We start from the raw sequence: 25,385 nt of genomic DNA, 5'->3' as shown, positions 1-25,385 counted from the left end.
CGAACCCAAACGACAAGCTATGGGAGAGGAGCTAGCCAAGTTGATTGAGGCCAGGTTCATCAGAGAAATAAAACATCCGGACTGGCTAGCAAACCTGGTGATGGTACCAAAGAAGGATAAATCATGGCACCTGTGTGTCGATTTCAAAGACCTCAACAAGGCATGCCCTAAGGATCCCTTCCGCCTCCCTCGCATCGATCAAATCATTGATGCCACTGCAGGACACGACTCACTGTGTTTCCTCGACGCATACTCTGGATACCATCAAATCAAAATGAAGGAATCTGATCAAGCCGCAATGGCATTCATTACCCCATACGGGCCTTTCTGCTTCAACACTATGCCCTTCGGGCTGAAAAACGCTGCTGCCACCTACCAACACATGATTCAAACATGCCTGGAGAAACAAATCGGCAAAACGGTCGAAGCATATGTGGATGATGTCGTCATCAAAACTAAGCACGTCGAGTCACTGGTAGATGACCTGCATCTCACATTCGATAACCTTCATGCATATGACATCAAGCTCAATCCGGAAAAGTGTGTTTTCGGCGTCCCCGCTAGAAAACTGCTCGGCTTCATCTTTTCCAATAGAGGAATTGAGGCAAACCCAGCCAAAATAAAAGCTTTGTCGCAATTGGCCACACCAACAGACCTTAAACAGGTCCAAAAACTAGCCGGATGCATGGCAGCTTTAAGCCGCTTTATATCCCGGCTAGGCGAAAAGGCACTGCCACTATATCGCCTGCTCCGATGCATCGACCACTTCGAGTGGACGGACGCGGCAACGGCCGGACTGGAAGAAATAAAAGCTATTTTAGTGAGCAACCCAATCCTGGCCGCGCCAAACGTCAGCGAACCCATGTTATTATACATCTCTGCAACACACCAGGTGGTGAGTGCGGTGCTCGTCGTCGAACGAGAGGAGGACGGACATAAATTCCCACTTCAGAAGACGGTATACTATGTATCCACTGTCCTCACACCATGCAAATCCCGGTACCCTCATTACCAAAAGATAGCATATGCGGTCTTCATGGCATCCCGGAAGCTACGACACTGCTTCCAAGAGTTCTCGATCACGATGGCTTTCGAAGTACCACTCAATGACATAATAAACAACCGCGAAGCTACAGGCCGGATTGCCAAGTGGGCCATTGAGCTCTTACTATTTGATATAACATACAAACCACGCCGAGCCATTAAATCCCAAGTATTGGCCGACTTCGTCGCCGAATGGACAAAGGCCGAACTCCCTAAAGAGTACAGTACATATTCCAACTGGGTCATGCACTTTGATGGCTCTAAAATGCTGGACGGTTTAGGAGCGAGCGTTGTCTTAACATCCCTCACAGGAGATACAGTCCAGTACGTACTCCAAATAATATACACATACTCCAATAATGCAGCCGAATACGAGACCTTATTACACGGTCTTCGGATGGCTGTCTCCATGGACATACAATGCCTGGAGGTGCGCGGGGATTCAAATCTCGCAATATCCCAAATAAATGGAGACTTTGACGCCAAAGATCCGAAGATGGCGGCCTACCGTAATGCCGTACTCAAAATATCAGCTCAGTTCGAGGGACTCGAGTTCCACCATGTGGCTCGAGAAAGTAATCAAGCAGCGGATGTCCTTGCTCACATGGGTGCCAAGCGTGACCCCATCCCGCCTAACATCTTTTTGGAAAGGCTCTTCAAGCCATCCGTGGTGTGGCAGGATGAGAGCGGCAACACTAGTCCGGATCCGATTATACCCCCATATTCCGAACACAATACCGATATCATCGGGGGCTCAGCCACCGAAATAACACCATCGGCCCATCTAATAATAGTAGTAATTGTCCCATGGACCGAACCCTTCTTGGCCTACCTCAATAGGCGAGAGCTCCCAGAGGACCAGAATGAGGCTCGATGCATTGTTCATCGTTCGAAAGCCTACAAGGTTCATGAAGGAGAGCTCTACAAGAAGAGTGCTACCGGAATACTTCAAAGATGTATTTCTGAAGAAGAAGGACGACAGCTCCTGGCCGAAATCCATGCTGGTCTTGGCGGTCACCACGCCGCGGCTTGGGCTCTTGTAAGTAAGGCCTTCTGTACCGGTTTCTACTAGCCGACAGCCCGAGCAGACGCACATGACCTTGTCCAACATTGTGTAGGATGCCAGCTTTTCACCAATCAAAGCCATATGCCACCTACAGCCCTACAAACAATCCCCATTACTTGGCCTTTTGCGGTCCGGGGGCTTGATATGGTCGGATCCCTTAAAGGGGGAAGCCATGAGAGAAAATATCTGCTAGTCATGGTAGATAAATTCACTAAGTGGATAGAGGCCAAACCAGTTAAAACGGTCGAAGCCGGACCAGTGATAGACTTTATATCCGGTGTCGTACACCATTATGGTATCCCACACATCATCATCACCGATAACGGCTCCAACTTTACAGCCGACGAAGTGAAAACCTGGTGTGCTAACCTGGGCATCAAGCTCGATTATGCCTCCGTCTATCACCCCCAAACAAACGGTCAAGTCGAACGAGCTAATGGCCTTATCATGAGTGGCATTAAGCCTAGACTAGTGCGGTCTTTAAAAGAGTCAGACAAACACTGGGTCGAGGAGCTCGATTCCGTACTCTGGGGGCTTCGGACCACACCAAATCGCACTACCGGTTACACACCATTTTTTATGGTGTACGGCGTAGAGGCTGTTTGCCCTGCGACATCATTCATGACTCACCTTGAGTGCGCATGTACGAAGAGAGAGAAGCCGAGCTCGATCGGCAGGACAGTCTAGATGCCCTGGAGGAGGAGCGGGATGTCGCAAAAGCCCGTTCCGCATTCTATCAACAACAAGCTCGCAGATACCAAAGCAGAGAAGTGCGGGCCAAGACTTACAATGTTGGTGAACTCGTTCTACGCTTGCCGGAAAAGAAAAATGACAAACTCAAGACCAAATGGGAGGGTCCCTTCATTATAGATGAAGTTCTAACTGGAGGTGCGTACCGCCTGCGTGATGCATCGGATAATCGCTTAGAGCCAAACCCGTGGAACGCCGTCAGACTCCGAAGATTCTACGCCTAGAGCCGGACTCATTGTTCGTTTTCTTTTTCCCCTTTCTCCATTTTTTCTCTCTTTAAATTTTTCTTTAGCTTTATAGCTCTTGTGCGGCTAGAACACACACTTATGAGGTACACATCCTAAAATGTGTACGCCCATAAATACTTGGGGGCTTCTTTTAGAAAAGCTTATTATCATTCTCCGAGCATCAAGCTCACTGCATATGTGTCCTTTTCTCATATATATACCTTTTCTTCGCCATTATATGCACCTTTATAACTTAAGTTTTTGCCAAGCTGGGTTGCCTGGCTCCTGTGCTTATGCCCTACGTCTCGTTTGTTCAGCTAGGACATAAAGGGAGCACCTCTGCGATTGTTACAGCCGGGTCATCCGGACCTGTACCTCAGACTGGGTGAAGCCGAAAGCTAGCGTTCTTAAGGGAATAATCGGTCGGCGAACTAATGACATTTTACACTTGTTGCACTATGAACCCCCAAATATTATGTATACTGCAATTTTTCGAATCACAGTTGGTGTCTTGTGGTCACCAGGTGGCCCCCATCCGATAGTTATTTGCTCAAGTATTTTTAATATATTCCAAAATATTTCTCCGTAAATTTTCAGCTCATTTGGAGATGTGCAGAATAGGTATATGTGACATAGCTTTTTCGGGTACAGAGTTCCAACTGCCGGCATTCTCCCTCTTGGTGTAAACCTTGCATATTATGAGAGAAAGGCATTATAATTACTCCATAAAGCATTATTATGCATAAAAACATTATAAATAACAGTAGGAAAACATGATGCAAAATGGATGTATCAACTCCCCCAAGCTTAGACCTCCCTTGTCCTCAAGCGAAAGCCGATATCGAAAAACATGCCCACATGGTTTGAGAGAGAGGTGTCGATAAAAACAAAATACGGACATAGAAGCATCATGCTTATTATCATAACAGCAACAAACTCTGTTAAAACTTTTTCATATAACTTCTCATGAACAAGTAATAATTCATCACAACATCGAAGTATAAAGCATAAACCTTATTGAAAACTAACAAACTATGTTCTCAGTCAACTTTGCAAGTACAATTCATCATATTTTCAGGAAGGGTCTCGTATCGGAGCCTTTTGGCAAGTCCACATACTCAACCATCTTTTAGTCTTCTATGATTGCTAACACTCACATCATACCCATGAGCAAAAAGTTTCAACCGGACACATGGGAAGATAGGGGCTTATAGTTTCGCCTCCTAGTGTATTCACCTCAAGGGCGTGATGTCAACAATAATAATTCATGCTCACTCATATCCAACTGGATATATGTGCCTAGATTTTTCCTCACCACATGATGCTTGCAAAAAGATAAAATAAAAAGGAATGGGGAAGAATACTTTGTCTCTTGCATAAAAGTAAAAGATAGGTCCTTCATAGAGAGAAGCAGAGGTTGTCATGCGTTTTTTTAGATTTGTATGCTAAATCCCTTAATGCAAAATAATGCCACGTTATATTGCCTCTTATGATAGCAACCTTTATTATGTAGTCTGTCGCTTTTATTACTTTGCTGTCACAAGTTCGTACAACGCTCAATTTTCTCTTACACTAAATGATCAAACACATTTAGAAGCAATTTTTATTGCCTTATTGCACCGATGACAACTTACTTGAAGGATCTTACTCAACCCATAGGTATGTATGATGGACTCTCAAAACATGGGTTTGGATTCCAGTTAGCTGCAGAAATATAATTGTCCTAAAAAATCATTGGCAAAAGGAAAGGTGGCATGAAATGGCACCTACGCAACCTTGCCTTCCGGTCCACTTTTTTTTTCTTCAGGGAAAGGAAACCTAGTAGAGTGCTTGCAGCTAGGGCCGGGCCCACAGTTGTACAAACTGTGTGGCCCGCACAGGGCCCATAAATTTCAGGGGCCCCAAATTTTTAACTAAGCCTAGTATGTATTTCTAAAAAAACTGCTCCAGGATGATGGGCCTCTCATGGCGCTGGGCCGCTCCCACTAGCGTGTCTGCAAATCTCCAGATCGATCGATCGGAAACAGGATCGTAGGTGCCCTAAAAGAGAGGAAACGGGATCATCGGGAGTAATCAGATCGATCACAAAAGGTAAAATCACAAAAGCACTCGCCTCTGCATCGCTAACGGGATCGTCGCGTCGTCGACGACGCTCCTCAGCCCGCCGCTGGATTGAAAATGGGATCGTCGGATCGATCGGCGACCGTGACAGTTCCAACAAGAGGAGAAGATCACGATTTGCTCATTCCCAACAAATTTCTCCTCAAGTTTCAATGATAGGTAAAATCCTGTTTCTATAATCCCCGGGTTAATCTATTTTTCTTCGGTCAATTTGACTCCATAGTCTTCTTATAACCCATTCTCCATAAACTTGAAGGGAAAAGGGAGATCTAGGGGTCCAAAGACAAGGGGATTACCTAGCAGCAGAGTGGTCCAAGGGCAAAGTCAGCAAGGGGATCACACGCCTAACTCAATCCTCCAGGTTATTTTGTTTCAATTTCATAATAATTCGTGTGTTGTTTGTGTGCTAAGATTTCATCTACAAAAGTAGTTAAGCTTTGTTTGAACATTGATTTGAAAAATGCTTAGCGCCCCTACTGCGCGGTTGAAAAGTAGTTTAAGCTGAAAACAAGTTTTTCAATAAATAAGTGTGATTCTTGATATATTATATCCTATGTAACACATTATAGCCTATATATTACTATTATAGGTCTATTTTTCTAGTGTCGGAGGCCTTGTTTTAGAGTTTGGCACAGGGCCCCATATTTTGTCGGCACGGCCCTGCTTGCAGCTCCCCACGTAACATGACAAGTGGGAACAAGCCCGTGCCTCGGCCACCGTTGCTTCGGCCTCTTCTCAAGCCCACAGAAGCTCAGATGCGGGATGTAGAAACTCATATGAGAACTGCATCGTCCCGACCCCGTCGACCTACTACCGAGAAAAGCCCCTCTTTGAGTTCAAACAGCGAGTAGATAATGTTTCGTGAGACCCCACATGTAAGAAGCAGGGGCACAAAAACGTATTCCTATAAGGGATTCACACGAAAGAGGGGTGTTTCTTAGCATTCTCGAAATTTAAAGGCAAATGCACGGTGTGGATTCCAGTTAGCTGGAGAAATGGAATTGTCCTAAAAAATTGTCGGCAAAAGGAAAGGTGGCATGAAATGACACATGTGCAGCCTTGCCTTCCGGTCCACTTTTTTTTCTTCAGAGCAAGGAAACCTAGCAGAGTGCTTGCAGCTCCCCACGCGTTTGATCGATTTCCTTGATTTGATCGCTACTTAATGGGCGTGTGCTCCATTTTGGGCGGAACAGATCTACTAATTCTTTTATTCCAGTTATTAAGAGGGATCTTGAACTAAGAAATAGACCTAGCAGCTAAAAGAGGACGGACAAAAAGAGAGAGACTGACTAACTACCCGGTCAATGCTGATTGATGGCTGAATAAATAGCCGGAAGCAACAACTGCACGAGAGAGAAAGAGCGGATCCAACTAAGGAAATGCAGTACCTGTTCTGTCGGAGCTAATCATGCAAAGCTAGCGTAGCGCCAGCCGTCGAAGTGAATGAATTCGACCATACATGTGACTGTATTAATACTTTTGAAAGGTGTTTTATTTGCTCGGAGTTCCCGTTTGATACCCGATAAAGCAAATCTAGGTTTTCGCTTTCCTTGCGATGGGCCTCGTATCCATCTGAATTTCATATTTTCGGATGTGAAAAGAGGTATAAATATCTTCATATACCAAACATTCGCTAATTAGTACTGCGTCTTCAAAATTGTAACCTTCCCATGGTATATAAGCTACTAATACGTTTTTTCCTAAAACAAGTTCGCCCCCAACTGTAGCAGCTCCTTCTGCTAAAATTTATCCTTTTTAATGGATTTACCCCGCGGAACCCGGGGGTTTTGGTGCAAGAAGGAGATATTCGCGACTACTGACGATTTCATTATGGGGCAGCTCATGATCTTCATATCGATCTATTATCCACCTCTGTATCTATTCTTTCTTAGCTAAACAGGTAGAAGATCTATCCAATTTGGTTATATTATATCATGGACTCGCAAAAACGGATCTGAATTTGACTGAAATGCACGATCTTCACAGGTATCACTTTTCACGATACCTAAAAGGTGGAATAGCGATTTTCGAACCATTTCCTATAAGAGAATGGTTTCCATTACTTTGAGAAATGGATTCTTATATCAAACTATAGCTATTGCATTAAAGAAGAAAAGAAACTAATAGAAGTCGAAGACGCGGAATGATAGTGAATAGAGACCTCTTCTCAAGCCCACAAAAGCTCGGATGCGGGATGTAGAAACTCTGATGAGAACTGCACCCTCCCGACCCCGTAGACCAATTACCAAGAAAAGCCCCTATTTGAGTTCAGACAACGAGTAGATAACGTTTGGTGAGACCCCACATGTAAGAAGCAGGGGCACAAAAAGCGGTTCCTACAAGGGATTCAGACGAAAGAGGGGTGTTTTTTAGCATTATCGAAATTTAAAGGCAAATGCCAGATGTGGTTTCAAGTTAGCTGCAGAAATAGAATTGTCCTAAAAAATCTCGGCAAGAGGAAAGGTGGCACGAAATGGCACCTACGTCGCCTTGCCTTCCGGTCCACTTTTTTCTTCAGGGCAAGGAAACCTAGTAGAGTGCTTGCAGCTCCCCACATAACATGACGAGGGGGAACAAGCCCGTGCCTCGGGCACCGTTGGTTCGACCTCTTCTCAAGCCCACAGAAGCTCGGATGCGGGATGTTGAAACTCAGATGATAACTGCACCCTCCCGACCCCGTCGACCTACTACCGAGAAAAGCCCCTATTTGAGTTCAGAGAGCGAGTAGATAACGTTTGGTGAGACCCCACATGTAAGAAGCAGGGGCACAAAAAGGGATTCCTATAAGGGATTCAGATGAAAGATGGGTGTTTTTTAGCATTCTCGAAATTTAAAGGCAAATGCCAGATGTGGTTTCAAGTTAGCTGGAGAAATATAATTGTCCCAAAAATAATTCCTCAGCAAAAGGAAAGGTGGCACGAAATGGCACCTACGCAACCTTGCCTTCCGGTCTAGTTTTCTTCTTTAGGGCAAGGAAACCTAGCAGAGTGCTTGCAGCTCCCCACGTAACATGATGAGCAGGAACAAAGCCCGTGCCTCGGGCACCGTTGCTTCAGCCTCTTCTCAAGCGTACAGAAGCTCAGATGCGGGATGTAGAAACTCACATGAGAACTGCACCCTCCCGACCCCGTCGACCTACTACCGAGAAAAGCCCCTATTTGAGTTCAGACAGCGAGTAGATGACGTTTGGCAAGACCCCACATGTAAGAAGAAGGGGCACAAAAAGGGATTCCTATAAGGGATTCAAACGAAAGAGGGGTGTTTTTTTAGCATTCTCAAAATTTAAAGGCAAATGCCAGATGTGGTTTCAAGTTAGCTGCAGAAATATAGTTGTCCCAAAAATAAATCCTCGGCAAAAGGAAAGGTCGCACGAAATGGCACCTACGCAGCCTTGTCTTCCGGCCAATTTCTTTTCTTCAGGGCAAGGAAAACTAGCAGAGTGCTTGCAGCTCCCCATGTAACATGATGAGCGGGAACAAGCCCGTGCCTCGGGCACCGTTGCTTCGGCCTCTTCTCAAGCCTGCAGAAGCTTAGATGCGGGATGTAGAAACTCAGATAAGAACTGCACCCTCCCGATCTCGTCGACCTACTACCGAGAAAAGCCCCTATTTGAGTTCAGACAGCGAGTAGATGACGTTTGGCGAGACCCCACATGTAAGAAGCAGGGGCACAAAAACGGATTCCTATAAGGGATTCAGACGAAAGAGGGGTGTTTTTTTTTGGACAAAGAAATGGCGCCTTAGGCGCCTATGCATTAATCTGAAGAACAAGTTACAACCATGGTTTTACAATGTCTGATGTTCAGATTGCCTAGCTTCAGAAGAATAGGACAGTGATCAACTGAGTGGGACCTGCTTTTACAAACCATTGTAGGACTAGTATTTGATTCTGAGAAGTATGCTCTATCCGCATTGTTGTGAGCCCTACTATTAAGCTCCCTGGGAATGTGTCTAACGTTTATCTGAGCCTTGCTAGTAGAGCTAAAGAAATTTGCCAGTTGGCTTCTAATCTCCCAATGACCAGGGCATTTAAGGATATCTCTTGCTTGTGCAACCTGGGCCAAAACTTGATTATCCGTGAAGAAGATGGTGTCTCCTGTTGTGATTGTATTGATCACTTGGGCAGCTACTTGAAGTGTTGTAGCTTCTGCTTGGAGAGGCAATGCGATTTGCTCCTCGGATAAACGAATACTGATATTGACCTCTTGATGTTTTGCAGCCATCTGTATGAAAATTCCTATGCCTGTGGTGTTCTGTGTATCAGGTTTCCATGCTGCATCCGTAAAGACTTTGCAATTTGGGCCAGTAGCTTGCATTATATCCTGTTGTTGTGAGCTTAGGAGTACGATGTTGCTATGCTCATCTTGACTAATACCCTGCCCTGCTTGTTTTGATTGAAGTGTTAACTCCTGATTATTTAGAATGGCCTGCATAATTTGGAATACCTGTATAGGCTTGGTCTCTTTCCTGTCAAAAAGAGAATCATACCTCGCTTTCCATATACACCAAAGAAACTTCATTATATTTGTGAGAGAGGCATGTGGATGCCCTGAGTTAAGAAGAGCATTGATAATATCTGCAATACTAGCATAGTTGTTAGAAAGAATTTCAGATTTAATAAACCAAGGATGAGCTATCCAAGCTGCTCTAGCAAAGGGGCAAGTAAAGAAAAGATGCATGTCATCTTCATCCTGTTCGCATCTAATGCAACTTTTCTTAATATGTTTGGAATGTTTCCTGCTCTCATGCCTGTTGGAAGTGCTTTCCTCAAGAGTCTCCAAGCAAAAGCCTGTACTCTTGGAACCATATTCTTCTCTTTCCAAACCTGCTTGAGTATTTGTTTAATCTCTTGTGGTACCTGTCTAGGCAATGGAGACCCCTATTGTTGCAAGTCTTGAAGACATGCTTTATAAGCAGATTTTGAAGTACATTTCCCTGAAGGATGCAATCTCCAACAAAGGATATCAGTTCCCTCTTGTTGAATAATCGGTACCTGTATGATGCTATTAGCCACCTTGTAACACCCTCGATGCGACTATAGCTCCCACGTGTCGAGGCACGACTTAGCGACATAATCGCATTGAAGGCATATGTCGCAAGTCAGGCAATCATCACAAACATCCCATGTAATATAGATAATAAAAGTGATAACATAGTTGGCTTACACTCGCCACGTCAATCGGGTACATAAATAATATTACATCATCCAAACACTCATGGCCCGACTACGGCACCAAAATAGAAAATAACCCAACATGCGACACGGTCCCAATCACCCCCAACTGGGCACCACTACTGATCATCGGGGAAAGACACATAGTAACGTTGAGAGTCCTCGTCGAACTCCCAATTGAGCTCGAGCGCGTCACCTAGAGCGGAATCATCAGGCCCTGCATCTGGTGTAATAGTAATCTGTGAGCCACAGGGACTCAGCAATCTCGCACCCTCGCGATCAAGACTATTTAAGCTTATAGGTATGACAAGGTAAATATATGGAGCTGCAGCAAGCGACTAGCATATATGGTGGCTAACTTATTCGCAAAAGAGAGCGAGAAGAGGAGGCAAAGCGCGAGCGAGAAACTAGAGAGCAACCTGCGCAAACATTACTCCAACACCGTGTCCACTTCCCGGACTCCGCCGAGAAGAGGCCATCACGGTAACACACTCAGTTGATTCATTTTAATTATGTTAAGGTTCAAGTTATCTACAACCGGACATTAACAAATTCCCATCTGCCCATAACCACGGGCACGGCTTTCGAAAGTTCAAAACCCTGCAGGGGAGTCCCAACTTAGCCCATGACAAGCTCTCACGGTCAACGAAGGAATAGACCTTCTCCCAAGACGTTCCGATCAGACTCGGTATCTCAGTTCTTCAAGACACTTCGACAGGTTAAAACAAGACCAGCAACACCGCCCGAATGTGCCGACAAATCCCGATAGGAGCTGCACATATCTCTTTCTCAGGGCACACTCAGATGAGTAAGACGTCGGGTAGGCCAGCCCAGAGTTGCCCCTGGTAGCCCGGACATCGCTCAGTTGGACCAACACTCAGAGGAGCACTGGCCCGGGGGGGCTAAAATAAGATGACCCTCGGGCTCCGGAAACCCCAGGGAAAAAGAGGCTAGGTGGAAAATGGTAAAACCAAGGTTGGGCATTGCTGGAAAAGCTTTAATCAAGGCGAACTATCAAGGGGTTCCCATTATAACCCAACCGCGTAAGGAACGCAAAATTCGGGAACATAACACCGATATGACGGAAACTAGGGCGGCAAGAGTGGAACAAAACACTAGGCGAGAGGCCGAGCCTTCCACCCTTTACCAAGTATATAGATGCATTAAGATAACAAGATAATATAATGATATCCCAACAAGTAAATAGATGTTCCAACAAGGAACGGCCTTCAATCTTCACCTGCAACTAGCAACGCTATAAGAGGGGCTGAGCAAAGCGGTAACATAGCCAATCAACGGTTTGCTAGGACATGGTGGGTTAGAGGTTTGACATGGCAACTTGGGAGGCTTGAAAGCAAATGGTAGGCATCGTAGCATTGGCATAGCAAAGAGCGAGCAAACTAGCATAGCAATGATAGTAGTGATTTCGAGGGTATGATCATCTTGCCTGCAAAGTTGTCAGAGTTGACTGGATCCTCGAAAGCAAACTCAACGGGCTCCTCGTTAGAGAACTCGTCTCCCGGCTCTACCCAAACAAGACAAACAAGCAACAAGGACACAATCAACCACGTGCAAAGCTCAAACAATATGATGCAACGATGGTATGCTATGCGGGATGCGATGCGGGATGCAAATGCAAGATGTGATAGGAAATGCAAGAACCTGGCCTCAACTTGGAAAACCAAGTGTGCCACTGGAAATATGAGATGAAATCGCTTGAAAACGATATAAAGAACGCCGGAATCGGAGTTACGGTTTGAAAATGGCAAGCGATTCAAATATGACACCGGTCTGCGATTTACAGCAAGTAGTCATCTAAATACAATGAGATGAACATGCTACAGCACTCAAACATGACAAAAAAATACATGGCAGGGATGCATTCAAGATGCTTAACAAAAGTCTAGCACTAAGCTACGACCAATTCATCCATTAACAGGTTCAAACAAGTATGGCAAAAATGCATATGGAAAACAGATCTCAGACTTAGTGAAATTAACACTTGTCTGGAATTTCAGACCAAGTAGCACTCTTCGGAGCAACGAAACTACATGCTACAGGATCTGAACATGACAAGGTAAACCATGGTATGGAGCTACTCAAATAGCTTAACAAAAGTCCCTTAGTGACCATGAGCCAAAAGGGATCAGAAAATATACTAACAAGCATATGAACATAGCAAAACCATAATCAGTTTTCAGACTTAGTGAAAACTGGCACATGCTGAAAACAGATATCAAGTAGGCATGTTTACGAGCTCGGTGCACTCACTACGGAGCAAGTCATGATAAGCTAAGCATACACCTATCAATAACACACAAAATTCAAGCTAGACACGGCAAGAAACAATGGCATAGCATGCACGGATCAACTACAACATCATCGGCAAAATTGTAAACAAGTTGACAATCTGCCTAGATTCACAAAGTAGCAAAAGTAGAGCTCGATTGATTGACTCAAGCTAGGGTGCTCCATAATTGCAAACAAAGACATGGATGGATAGAGCACTACAAGATTAATAAAACATCCTTACTGATCCTCCTCAAAAGAGGCACGTATCATTAGGAAACAACAAGAACATATGGCATCATGAGATAAACAGATTAAGGACTTAGTGGAAATGCTAAGTCTCTGAAAACAGAATTACCAAGTGCACCACTTGACAAGCTTGCACTAGTCACCACACACATCACAAAAATACATGGGTTGCACCTCTGGAAAGATGACAAAACCCTTAACAAAACATATGTAGAGCATCAGGGCATATCATGCACACAATAATCATGGCAAAAATGACAAAAACCTAAATGGAGCAGCAGATCTGACAATTATCTCAAGTAGCTCTCTTCTAACAGCATTTTGGGCATCAAGATGAACTCAAATGAAAATGATGCAATGGAATGAAATGATGTACTCTCTGAGATGAACATTTTGATATGCTATATGCATGAATTGGAGCTACGAATGCAAAGTTACGAGGCCATGAACATGAGCACTTGGAACTGAGAATTTCGGGACTTACACGAAAAATCAACCTCCGGATCTAGGGTTTACTGTTCACGGCACGCGAACCGAGAACTCCGGCGAGGGCGGCGGCTGCTCCGGCGAGGGGAGTCGAGGAGGTGAGGGAGAGGCGAGGCCGGCTCCCTCTCGTCCCGATCCGGCGAGGGCGGCGGCGATCGGCGCGGCGGGGCGGCGATGGACGGCGCGGCGAGGTCGGCGAGGAGCTCCGGCGGCTCGGGCGGCGACCGGAGATGGCCGGCGAAGGCGGCGCGGCGGTCGGAGGCGACCGGCCCCGAGGAAGAGGCGGCGGGGCGCTCGGGCGCAGGCGCGGGGGAAGATGGGCCGCGGGGGCCGGCCTTGGGCTTCCCGGGCCCGGCGGCGCGGCGATGCGGTCCTGCGGGGCGCGGCCAACGGCGTGACGCCACGTGGCGGCGGAGGCGGAGTTCGGACGTGTCCGTCGGCGGGAAAAACGTCCCGCGGCGCGCGATGACGAGATCTAGGGTTAGGGGGAGGAGGAGACCCGGGATTTCGTGGAGGGATCTATTTATAGGCATAAAGGGAGCTAGGAGAGTCCAAGTGAGGTGCGGTTTTCGGTCACGCGATCGTGATCAAACGCTCTAGATGATGGAGCAGAGTTAGGTGGGTTTTTGGGCCAAATTGGAGGGGTGTTGGGCTGCAACACACACGAGGCCTTTTCGGTCCCTCGGTTAACCGTTGGAGCATCAAACGAAGTCCAAATGATACGAAACTTGACAGGCGGTCTACCGGTAGTAAACCAAGGCCGCTTGGCAAGTCTCGGTCCAATCCGGAAATGTTTAATCCCCACACACGAAAGAAAGGTAGAAATGACCACCGGAGGAGAACGAAGCGCCGGAATGCAAAACGGACTGCGGGGAAAATGCTCGAATGCATGAGACGAACACGTATGTAAATGAAATGCACATGATGACATGATATGAGATGCATGACAACGATAACAACACACGGAGACAAAGACCCGAACCCGAGAAAATAAAATAACTTAACGTCGGAAACGGCAAAGGTTGAAGTACAAATTGAGAAAGTTATATCCGGGATGTTACACACATCATGATCAAAAAGATTATAAATAAGTCTAGCATTCCATGTTCTTTGATTTTGGTTCCACAAATCCTTGATCTGAGAAGGATAGACATAATGCCCCGATTATATTTTCAAGTGCTCATAAATAGATTGCCAATGAGGAAACCAAGGAGTGCTCCAAATGGAGGAATTGCCATCAAGAATTTGATAGATTGAATTTGATTGAAGAATGTGTCTTACCTTAAGAATTGAAGCCCAAAAACCTGATTTTGGAATGTTGCTTTTTGCTCTCCAAATAGAAGTCTCAGGAAAATATTTAGATTTAAGTACCTATGACAAGAAACTTTGTGGTTCGTCTGCAATTCTCCAAGCCGCCGACAGGATTAGGCTTTTGTTAACTGCTTGGATGTTCTTGACTCCAAGACCCCCTTCTACTTTTGGGGTGCAGATGTCCTTCCATGCCCTGAAACAAAGAGCTTTCTTGGATTGATCTTCCTTTATTCCCGTCCACCAAAAATTTCTAATGATAGTAGTAAGTTTGGCAACTAGTTTTCTTGAGAAAAGAATATTTGACATATAGTAGACAGGTATGGAAGCAAAAACTGAATTGATCAAAGTTAATCTCGCTGCATGTGAAAGTTTATTAGCCTTATAACCAGTCAATTTAACTTTAAATTTATCAGCAACAAAGTTATAGGCACCAGATCTATCCTTATCAGGGAGAATTAATGGGTGCCCTAAATAGATAGAATTGTCAGTAATTTCCGGCACCGGGAAAATCCTCTTAATATCCTCCTTATTGACATCATCTACATTTCTGCTGAAAATAATAGCTGACTTGCTCCAGTTTGGCATTTGCCCTGAAACGTTGCAAAACCTTTGAAGGATTTGGTGCATATGAGTAGCTTCTGTAACTGTAGCCTATCCACATATCAGTAAATCATCAGCAAATATTAAGGAGTGAATAGGTGGGCATCCTGGTCCCAGAGTAATTCCTGATAAGTGGTCAGCGAACATGGCTTCCTGCAAAGATGCTGATAGCTCATTCATGGCCAAGACAAACAAATAAGGGGACAATGGACAACCCCGCCTGATACCTCTACTACTCTGAAAGCGGCCATAAGATTGACCGTTAATGATGACAGAGAAGGTGGGAATAGCCATGCAAGCATATATTAAATTTATGAAATGAGCATGCATCCCTTTATGAGTTAACGCCTTAACAATGAAATCCCATTCGATCCTATCAAAGGCCTTAGCAAGATCTATTTTAACCATAAAAGCAGGATTTTTCCAAGATTTAAGATTAAAGGAATGAGTAATTTCCTGAGCAATGATGATGTTATTGCTAATCCTCCTACCAGGAATGAAAGCTTGTTGAGAGTGATGAATATAGTTAGACAAATGTGGTTTAAGCCTGTTTGCAAGTGTTTTAGCAATGATCTTGTAAATCACATTGCAAAGGCTAATTGGTCTAAAATCTTGAGGGACCAGGGGAGCAATTTTCTTGGGAATCAAAACAATATGAGTATCATTCATGCAATTAGGGAGAGTGCCTTGTATGTAGAAGTCTTTGACTACCTTGGTTATATCATCACCTATCCATTCCCATGCTGCTAAGTAGAACTCCACATTGAATCCATGTGGTCCCGATGAAGCATTCCTTTTCATGGCTTTTAAGGTCTCCAGAATCTCTTTTTTATCTGGGATGCTATAAGTAAAATCGCCTTCGTCTTGCTGATAGGATGTGCGCATGTAAGGCCTACCATGACTCACATTAGAGGAGGAAAAAAGATTCTGAAAATAATTGATGAAAGTCTTGGCAATAGCATGAGGCTCAATTTGAATATTATCATTCTCATCCTTAATAGAAACAATTCTGTTTTTCCTCCTCCTTTTAAGAACAGCATGATGGAAATAAGTAGTGTTTCTATCACCATTGATGGCCCAATGTTTTTTAGATCTTTGCATGTAATACAAGAAGGTCAGCTCTATTTGTCTTGGAAGATTTAATTTCAGAAATAAAGGTTACCTGAGCACTAGTAGAGCGCATAAGGTTGGCAAGGTAGGTCATCTTTGCACTGCCTAGGCCCTTGCCTTTGCCTCGGCAGTTCCAAGCTATAAGCTTCATGGCGCCCGTGGTGCCTTATGGGTTGGCACCACTGCCCTATCCAACTCCATATTTTCACCACGTAGAGATTCTGACTCAATCACAGTGTCCCCATGTACCATCAAGATAGGCCCACTATCACCTTTTAAGGAGGTTGGAGTATCAGACCTATAATCTCCCAGATTAACATTCAAACCCGTTTGGTGGTAATCAACAGTGTGACTAGGTGAGATAGCTTCGACACGAGAGTTAACGGATGCTTCGCTCGAATCTGGCGATGAAACACAAGGAAGTCTGTTTGCAGAAGGATCACTCTCAGTAGGTTTCATTGCTGGCTCTACTCTTTTGCATGGAGGGGGATAGGGGCGACCCAATTGCTCCATGGTGTAGCGTTTGTTTCTGCGCATAGAAGAACCCACACCCATTTTCCTTGATGAGCCATAACAACGATCTGCAGAAGAGCCAAACCCAAAGACACCCCCTTGGAGATTTGCATCGAGAACTTCAAATCCACGGGGTGGAATATCCCACCCGCTAGGACGACCTACATGCTGTTGTCTCAGATTTCCTCCTCTTCTAGTTTCTACTTCTTCTCCTCTCTCTGGCCCTCCATGACTTGCATGATTGTCTTCTGTTTCTTGTCCTCTATCAGTGTGTACTGCTGCCCCCTTTTCCTGCCCTCCATCACCACTAGTAGCCTCAGCATGCATCACATCTTGTAATTCATCTCCTCTCTTTGTATTTCCTTGGCCAGTCTCGATTAGCTGTGACGAAATATTGCGAGCGCAATCAGTGGTGGTTCTCTTGAGCAGCTGCAACTGTGGAAGATGACCAGCAGGATAAGTTCTTTTGGATGGGATATTTGGAGAAGTGGGTGTGGGACGGGAAGGAGAATTAGTGATGAGGCCCGAGAGTTTATAGGGTTGGTTAATGTGAACATGTTTCTCTTTAGAAGCCAATGATGGATCTCTGTTTTGAACTGGCATCTGTAGTCTACCTTCTTGTCCTAAGTGAGAAGGCGCCTGAATAGTCGGGTTATTTTGCATATGAAGATGGGACATTTGCAGACCCTGCCGCTGCCCATTCTGAGTATGTTGAATTAATGTTGCTTCTTCACCCACTGAGTAATGCAGTTCCTCCATATCAAAGTCCTGTAGTCCAGGCCTGTTATCTGGAGATGACTTGTATATTTCGATGCTACCAGTACTTGTGAATTGTCCCTTCTCAGCAATATTATTCTGAACGATTTTGTTAGCAGTAGTGGCAGTGGAAGTTGGAGCAGTGCTGCCAGTACTTAAAAGATGTTGATCTCTAATTATAGGATTAGGTGCTGAAGAAGACTGACCCACAAGAAACTCTCCTCTGGCTGTTTGACCCAAATTAAAATGGGCTGGAGTCAATCTAAGAATCAGATCCGCTTTCCCTCGGACTGCTTTGCCCTTTTCTTTTCCATAGTCCTCCTGAAACATTCTTTGGAATCTACTTAGAATGGGGTTTGCAACTCTTTCTTCTTCAGTAACCTGCAGGGGAATTTTTCTGGTGTCCATTATCCATTCTCCATATCTGAAAAATGGGATGTCTTCTGCTGATTCTCCACTTCTCACCCTCGCCATAATAATGTCATTTCTCTTCTGACAGTGTTGAACTGTATGAAACATTACTCCACAAAACAAGCAGATTCTGCCAATCTTTTCATAATGAAGATAGGCCATTTTAGTGGTCTTTTCATCCAACGTCAAGCTGATTTTGTCCACAATTGAGTCCTGAATACGAACCTTAGTAGTTCCCCAAATATAGTCTGATCTAGCAAACAACATGCTTTCTTGCAAAGGATGAAATTCAGACGGCTTTCCAACAGTAGAGAGGATTTGCTGCAGGAGCTGAAGGGACCTGTGATTTCTTGGTATTCCATAAACTCGAACATTCACATAGATGTGCTCAAACTTGTAGTCTTCCTTTGTCTTGGATTCATCTGCTGGGTCTATCCACTCAATGAGGAGATTGTCCGAGCCCATTGTCCACGGCTGACGCGTGAGTACAAACATCATGGATTCTTGTGAGGTAAAATGAGCCATAAAAAGATGCGCAGAGACTTGGGAAATCGCATAAAAGTGGTGTCTCCACGCTCGGGACATTGCTTGGGAAATAGCTTGTTGAGATAAGGATCTTGGATAGCCTCCTGTGCATGCTACTTTAATTAAGAGATTGTAGCAAGATTCAATCTGTGGATCCTGACTGACCTGTGTTGCCTGCAAACTGTAAACTCTTGGTGCCGAGATGCACATCTCTCGAAGATTCAATGCCAGCTCAGGAATCACATCCGCTTGCTGTTCCTTTGCATATCCAACTGCTCTTTCTTCCCCTTCTTCCTCTTCTTGGATTACAGACAACTGCTGACCTTCCATTGATTTGAGCGGATCTCAGCGAGGATGCACGGATCTGGCGGAATCTCGGATGGGGAATAGAGAGTGGCCTAAGATTAATTGGTGAGAAGGATTGGGAACGGAAGGATTCAAGAATAGAGAATAGATCTAGGTGCTACAGGAGAGGGAAAGTGCTAGTACGGCATTTCGCTAGTCGCCACGGAGGCAGCTCTAGAAAAATCCCGATAGCTGGAGTGTATAGTAATTCTGACTGTGCAGAGGCGGTTTCTGCATTTGCCTTGAGAGGATACAGGTTCTTACAAGATCAAGCGTACCCACCCTCTCGACGATGTCGTCATTGGGCAGCTTGCTTAGTATGTCACCATTGTCAGATGCTTTCTTTAACTGCAATTCTCCAGGAGGGAAATTAGTCGTGGCCTCGTGGGTTATAGATCAATATATTGATCCAGATCAAAAGAAAAAATATCAATACAAAACACGAGACTTACATAATGGCCGAACTTATGAGTGGAAGCCACCGCCATCGCCCTCCCCTTGATCATCTTTGTGATCTCCAGTCTGAATGAATGCACCTCCTCGCTAGTCTGTGGACAACTCCAAGGACGAACCCCGAGATGAGGGAACTTGTAAACGCAGTGTTAGCACACCTTCCTGTCGTGTAGAGATACCTCCCTGATGTTCTCCGCAGCTTCAGTGACGCGCTGACGTATCCCATGAAGTTGTCGTTGGGTTGGAAGCCGTAGATAGTTAGTCTCGAAAGATTATTGTGCTTGAAATCAGCAGTAGATGGCTCCCACTTCACATCGGTTTTCTTGGAGTAACTTTTTTGCGACTCCAATTGGCATTTATGATCCCATACTGTGATGCAAAGCTCCTCTAAGGATGGCGTGGCTTCAAGAAGGAACATTGTCCAAGTGATGTCACATTCCTCGGGAAGATTGTTAAGATTCACGCGCCGTAGTTTGCCGAGCACAGGTGCAAGCACCTTAGGGCATTCTGGTAGAACCCAAACCTGGTAGAGATAAAACAACACTTGTAAATTACATCTCAAGTGATGCATACGCTACTACCGTTGGCATATAACAATCAGACAACGTATATTTTATATGCATATATATCATGAACCTAGCCACACAAAAAATATGTTAGATTAGAAGTGAACTTAATATCCGGCTTTCGATGCCATGAATGAAAATAGGCTCACGTACACTTGGACTCATGCTTTCAGTGGATTGTCCACTTTGTGATAACAAATGCTTCTAGGGTACTCCAACTTTTTACCATCATACATATATAAAAACAAAACGAGACAAAGATAATTGTGGTGAGTACCTTTTCACTTTGAAAATCGAGGTGCAGGTCACTGATTGAGGGAACATTGACAAGCAGCTGGCTCAGCTTGAGGGTCCTGTTTATAATGAATGCATGCGCCAGAGTTAGCTTGGAGAGCTGAGGGACATGGCCCAAAATCAAGGGATTGTCTAGGTTATCAAATATCCATCTATGCAAGGTCATCCGTCGAAGCTTCGGTAGGCAGCCGAGTTCCACCGTTGAGAATTTTGGATAGGCGAAGATAAGCTCAACGAGTCTGGCGTGCTCTACGTGCAGCACCGGAAGTTTGCGCAACGACTCGAGCCGCTTGCAGGTGGCTAGGATGTTGGGTATGTCCGACTCACCGAACCTCAGGTTCTGCAGATGCAGCCGCGTGAGACCGGCAAACGCGTCCGGACACTCGACGATGAAATTGTTGAATAGATTCGCCGAGTCGAGGAGATCGGCATCGGTGCGCCTATAATAGATGTCCTTGGTCAGGACATCGAACTCGGCCGCGTCGACCTTCTGCGTGGCCATGGCGAAGGCGACGGCCCTGCCGATCTTGAGATGGTCGTCGCCTCTCATGATGAACCTAAACTTGAGGTTGCGGATGGGGATCCGAGGAGACCTCGTGCGGAGGATCTAGTCGGCCATGTTGGCTACGTCGTGGTTCCTCCGGTGTAGATCAAGGGCTGAGGTCGATGACGATCTGCGAGAGCAAGGCCGGTAGGTTGAGCGTTTGCTTGGAGATGACGCAGGCCCTGACGGCGTCGAGCGTGCCGAGCCTCTCCAGGATGTTGAGCAGCACATCGTCGGGCAGTTTGATTAGCCTGTCGACTTTCAACAGCTAGATAGATATATAGGTTGATAAATTCAATGATGACTCGGGCACAAGAATTGGAGAAGGAGGAACACAAGCAAGCAACAGGGGCTGGGCTTACATCACAGCGGCAGCGGCGAACCCGGTTGAGCTTCATGGCGGTCTGATCTCAAGGAACAATGAAGTGGCAGATGGCGGCTAGGCTTACATCGCGGCAGTGGAAATCGCCTGTATGTTCCTTTCTAGGTGGAGTATTTAACAAAAAACTATCACAATTCGTCCAATCGTGCCTACAAACTAGTACCACTTTACAAATTTGTGCCGAAAACTACCACTTTTCCACTAACCTTTGACTAAAAACTACCATGTCTCAAAAGTGTCTGATTCACCTCTTCTAAACGCCTTTCTGACAAGGATGGCCCGCATGTAAGCGCTGATGTGGCACAGTAGTCAAACTCTGTTAGATTGATCGCGTTATGACATATGCGACCCACATGTCATCATCAACCTCTTCTCCCTGAAGACAGATTTCTTTGGGACATTTCCTCGAGCAGGTTGCATTCGTCCTGGAGCACGAGCTGCCATGGCATTGTCATAGGAGAGGAAGAGCACCGGAGTGCCATGGCTGCAGCGGCCGTTAGAGCGCGGACGGGCGCAAGCAGTCGTAGCTGTGAGCAGCACCGGCTGCACAGGAGCAGGTGGATGGTGACCATGCCTCGTCCGTGGTGAGCACGGATGGCGTCCAACCACCCCAGCCATGGAAGGAGCTTCCCGTGCATGGTGGCCATCCCTGGCCCGCGCCTCCACGGCCCCCGGCGGCGCACGGGGCTGACCTCCTCCCCCGCTCTGTAGCCATCTCATCGCTCAGCGACCTCCTTCTCCACCTCCGGCCAAATCGAAGGAAGAGGGCGAATTTGGAGCTGGGTCTGGGCGAGGACGGCGTCGAGATGGCCTGCTGCAGCGCCATCCGCTTCCTGGTAGACACGAACGCCGACGCCGGCTGCAGCGGGGTCATGGGCGCCAGGCTCGACGGGTTGCTACCCCCGCTGCCCATCCCGGCGCTCCGACGTTCAAAACACCTTCCGCCACCCCGTCCCCATCTCCCTCACCACCTCCACTTGCGTCCGGAACATGGTCATGCTGCTAGCCCGCTCCTTCCCTCGCTCAAAGCCTCCGCAGAGAGAAAGAATGGCGTTGGCCTGTAGACGCGGACCCGACCATAGATGGGGAGTTCCATGGAAGATGATAGAGCTTACATATTGGTCCCACATGTCATTGTTGGAAATATGCCCTAGAGGCAATAATAAATTGATTATTATTATATTTCCTTGTTCATGATAATCGTTTATTATCCATGCTATAATTGTATTGATAGGAAACTCAGATACATGTGTGGATACATAGACAACACCATGTCCCTAGTGAGCCTCTAGTTGACTAGCTCGTTGATCAATAGATGGTTACGGTTTCCTGACCATGGACATTGGATGTCATTGATAACGGGATCACATCATTAGGAGAATGATGTGATGGACAAGACCCAATCCTAAGCATAGCATTAGATAGTGTAGTTCGTATGCTATAGCTTTTCTAATGTCAAGTATCATTTCCTTAGACCATGAGATTATGCAACTCCCGGATACCGTAGGAATGCTTTGGGTGTGCCAAACGTCACAACGTAACTGGGTGGCTATAAAGGTACACTACAGGTATCTCCGAAAGTGTCTGTTGGGTTGGCACAAATCGAGACTGGGATTTGTCACTCCGTGTGACGGAGAGGTTTCTCTGGGCCCACTCGGTAGGACATCATCATAATGTGCACAATGTGATCAAGGAGTTGATCACGGGATGATGTGTTACGGAACGAGTAAAGAGACTTGCCGGTAACGAGATTGAACAAGGTATCGGGATACCGACGATCGAATCTCGGGCAAGTATCGTACCGCTAGACAAAGGGAATTGAATACGGGATTGATTAAAGTCCTTGACATCATGGTTCATCCGATGAGATCATCGTGGAACATGTGGGAGCCAACATGGGTATCCAGATCCCGCTGTTGGTTATTGACCGAAGATCGTCTCGGTCATGTCTGCATGTCTCCCGAACCCGTAGGGTCTACACACTTAAGGTTCGATGACGCTAGGGTTGTAAAGGAAGTTTGTATGTGGTTACCGAATGTTGTTCGGAGTCCCGGATGAGATCCTGGACGTCACGAGGAGTTCCGGAATGGTCCGGAGGTAAAGATTTATATATGGGAAGTCCTGTTTTGGTCACCGGAAGAGTTTCGGGGTTTATCGGTAATGTACTGGGACCACCGGGAGGGTCCCGGGGGTCCACCAAGTGGGGCCACCAGCCCCGGGGGGCCACATGGGCTGTAGGGAGTGTTCCTTGGCCTACATGGGCCAAGGGCACCAGCCCCACTAAGGCCCATGCGCCTAAGAGAGAGAGGGGGGGCAAACCCTAATGGGATATGGGCCTTAGGGCCCATATTGGTGCGCCTCCCTGTCCCATCCCCTCTTGGCCGCCACCCTTGTTCCCCATCTAGGGATGCCGCCCCCCCCCCACTAGGGGTGGGAACCCTAGAGGGGGCGCAGCCCCTCCCCTTCCCTATATATATTGAGGCATTGGGCTGCCCACAACACGCGATTCAATCTCTCGTTGGTGCAGCCCTGCATCTCTCTCTCCCTCCTCTTCTGTGGTGCTTGGCGAAGCCCTGCAGGATTGCCACGCTCCTCCATCACCACCACGCCGTTGTGCTGCTGCTGGATGGAGTCTTCCTCAACCTCTCCCTCTCTCCTTGCTGGATCAAGGCGTGGGAGACGTCACCGGGCTGCACGTGTGTTGAACGCGGAGGTGCCGTGCGTTCGGCACTTGGTCATCGGTGATTTGAATCACGACGAGTATGACTCCATCAACTCCGTTCACTTGAACGCTTCCGCTTAGCGATCTACAAGGGTATGTAGATGCACTCTCCTTCCCCTCGTTGCTAGTCTCTCCATAGATAGATCTTGGTGACACGTAGGAAAATTTTTAATTTCTGCTACGTTCCCCAACAGTGGCATCATGAGCTAGGTCTATTGCGTAGATTCTATGCACGAGTAGAACACAAAGTAGTTGTGGGCGTTGATTTTGTTCAATATGCTTGCCGTTACTAGTCTTATCTTGATTCGACGGCATCGTGGGATGAAGCGGCCCGGACCAACCTTACACGTACTCTTACGTGAGACCGGTTCCACCGACAAACATGCACTAGTTGCATAAGGTGGCTGGCGGGTGTCTGTCTCTCCCACTTTAGTCGGATCGGATTCGATGAACAGGGTCCTTATGAAGGGTAAATAGCAATTGGCATATCACGTTGTGGCTTTTGCGTAGGTAAGATGCGTTCTTGCTAGAAACCCATAGCAGCCACGTAAAACATGCAAACAACAATTAGAGGACGTCTAACTTGTTTTTGCAGGGTATGCTATGTGATGTGATATGGCCAAAGGATGTGATGAATGATATATGTGATGTATGAGATTGATCATGTTCTTGTAATAGGAATCACGACTTGCATGTCGATGAGTATGACAACCGGCAGGAGCCATAGGAGTTGTCTTTATTTATTTATGACCTGCGTGTCAACATAAACGTCATGTAATTACTTTACTTTATTGCTAACCGTTAGCTGTAGTAGTAGAAGTAATAGATGACGTGACAACTTCAAAAGGACACAATGATGGAGATCATGATGACGGAGATCATGGTGTCATGCCGGTGACGATGATGATCATGGAGCCCCGAAGATGGAGATCAAAAGGAGCAATATGATATTGACCATATCATGTCACTATTTGATTGCATATGATGTTTATCATGTTTGTACATCTTATTTGCTTAGAACGACGGTAGTAAATAAGATGATCCCTCATTAAAATTTCAAGAAGTGTTCTCCCCTAACTGTGCACCGTTGCTACAGTTCGTCGTTTCTAAGCACGCCGTGATGATCGGGTGTGATGGATCCTTACGTTCACATACAACGGGTGTAAGACAGTTTTACACATGCAAAACACTTAGGGTTAACTTGATGAGCCTAGCATGTACAGACATGGCCTCGGAACACAGAAGACCGAAAGGTCGAGCATGAGTTGTATGGTAGATACGATCAACATGAAGATGTTCACCGATGATGACTAGTCCGTCTCACGTGATGATCGGACACAGCCTAGTTGACTCGGATCATGTAATCACTTAGATGACTAGAGGGATGTCTATCTGAGTGGGAGTTCATAAGATGAACTTAATTATCCTGAACATAGTCAAAAAGGATTT

General features: G+C 46.0%; 1 protein-coding gene and 1 pseudogene across 1 annotated transcript; both read right to left on the bottom strand.

Moving 5' to 3' along the window:
* Nucleotides 1-13,484: 13,484 nt before the first annotated feature.
* Nucleotides 13,485-19,184, bottom strand: LOC125531784 (uncharacterized). Its single transcript, XM_087529067.1, has 2 exons — nt 16,478-19,184; nt 13,485-16,207 (listed from the first exon to the last, which is right to left on the bottom strand). The coding sequence occupies exon 1, from the start codon at nt 18,958-18,960 to the stop codon at nt 16,573-16,575; it is 2,388 nt and encodes a 795-aa protein (XP_087385193.1). The 5' UTR covers nt 18,961-19,184; the 3' UTR covers nt 13,485-16,207; nt 16,478-16,572.
* A 393-nt stretch (nt 19,185-19,577) lies between these two features.
* Nucleotides 19,578-21,230, bottom strand: LOC125531785 (uncharacterized; annotated as a pseudogene).
* Between the last annotated feature and the right edge of the window lie 4,155 nt (nt 21,231-25,385).

The sequence above is a fragment of the Triticum urartu genome, chromosome 6A, assembly GCF_056163025.1.
Source record: "Triticum urartu cultivar PI428250 chromosome 6A, HENAU_Tu73, whole genome shotgun sequence".
Classification (NCBI taxonomy): Eukaryota; Viridiplantae; Streptophyta; class Magnoliopsida; order Poales; family Poaceae; genus Triticum; species Triticum urartu.
The sequence above is the reverse complement of the archived record's forward strand: the minus strand, read 5'-3'. Positions and strand labels throughout refer to the sequence as shown.

What these genes read in the sequence shown, in the direction of transcription:
- LOC125531784 (XM_087529067.1), bottom strand. Translation starts at nt 18,960, where the DNA reads ATGGAAGGTCAGCAGTTGTCTGTAATCCAAGAAGAGGAAGAAGGGGAA.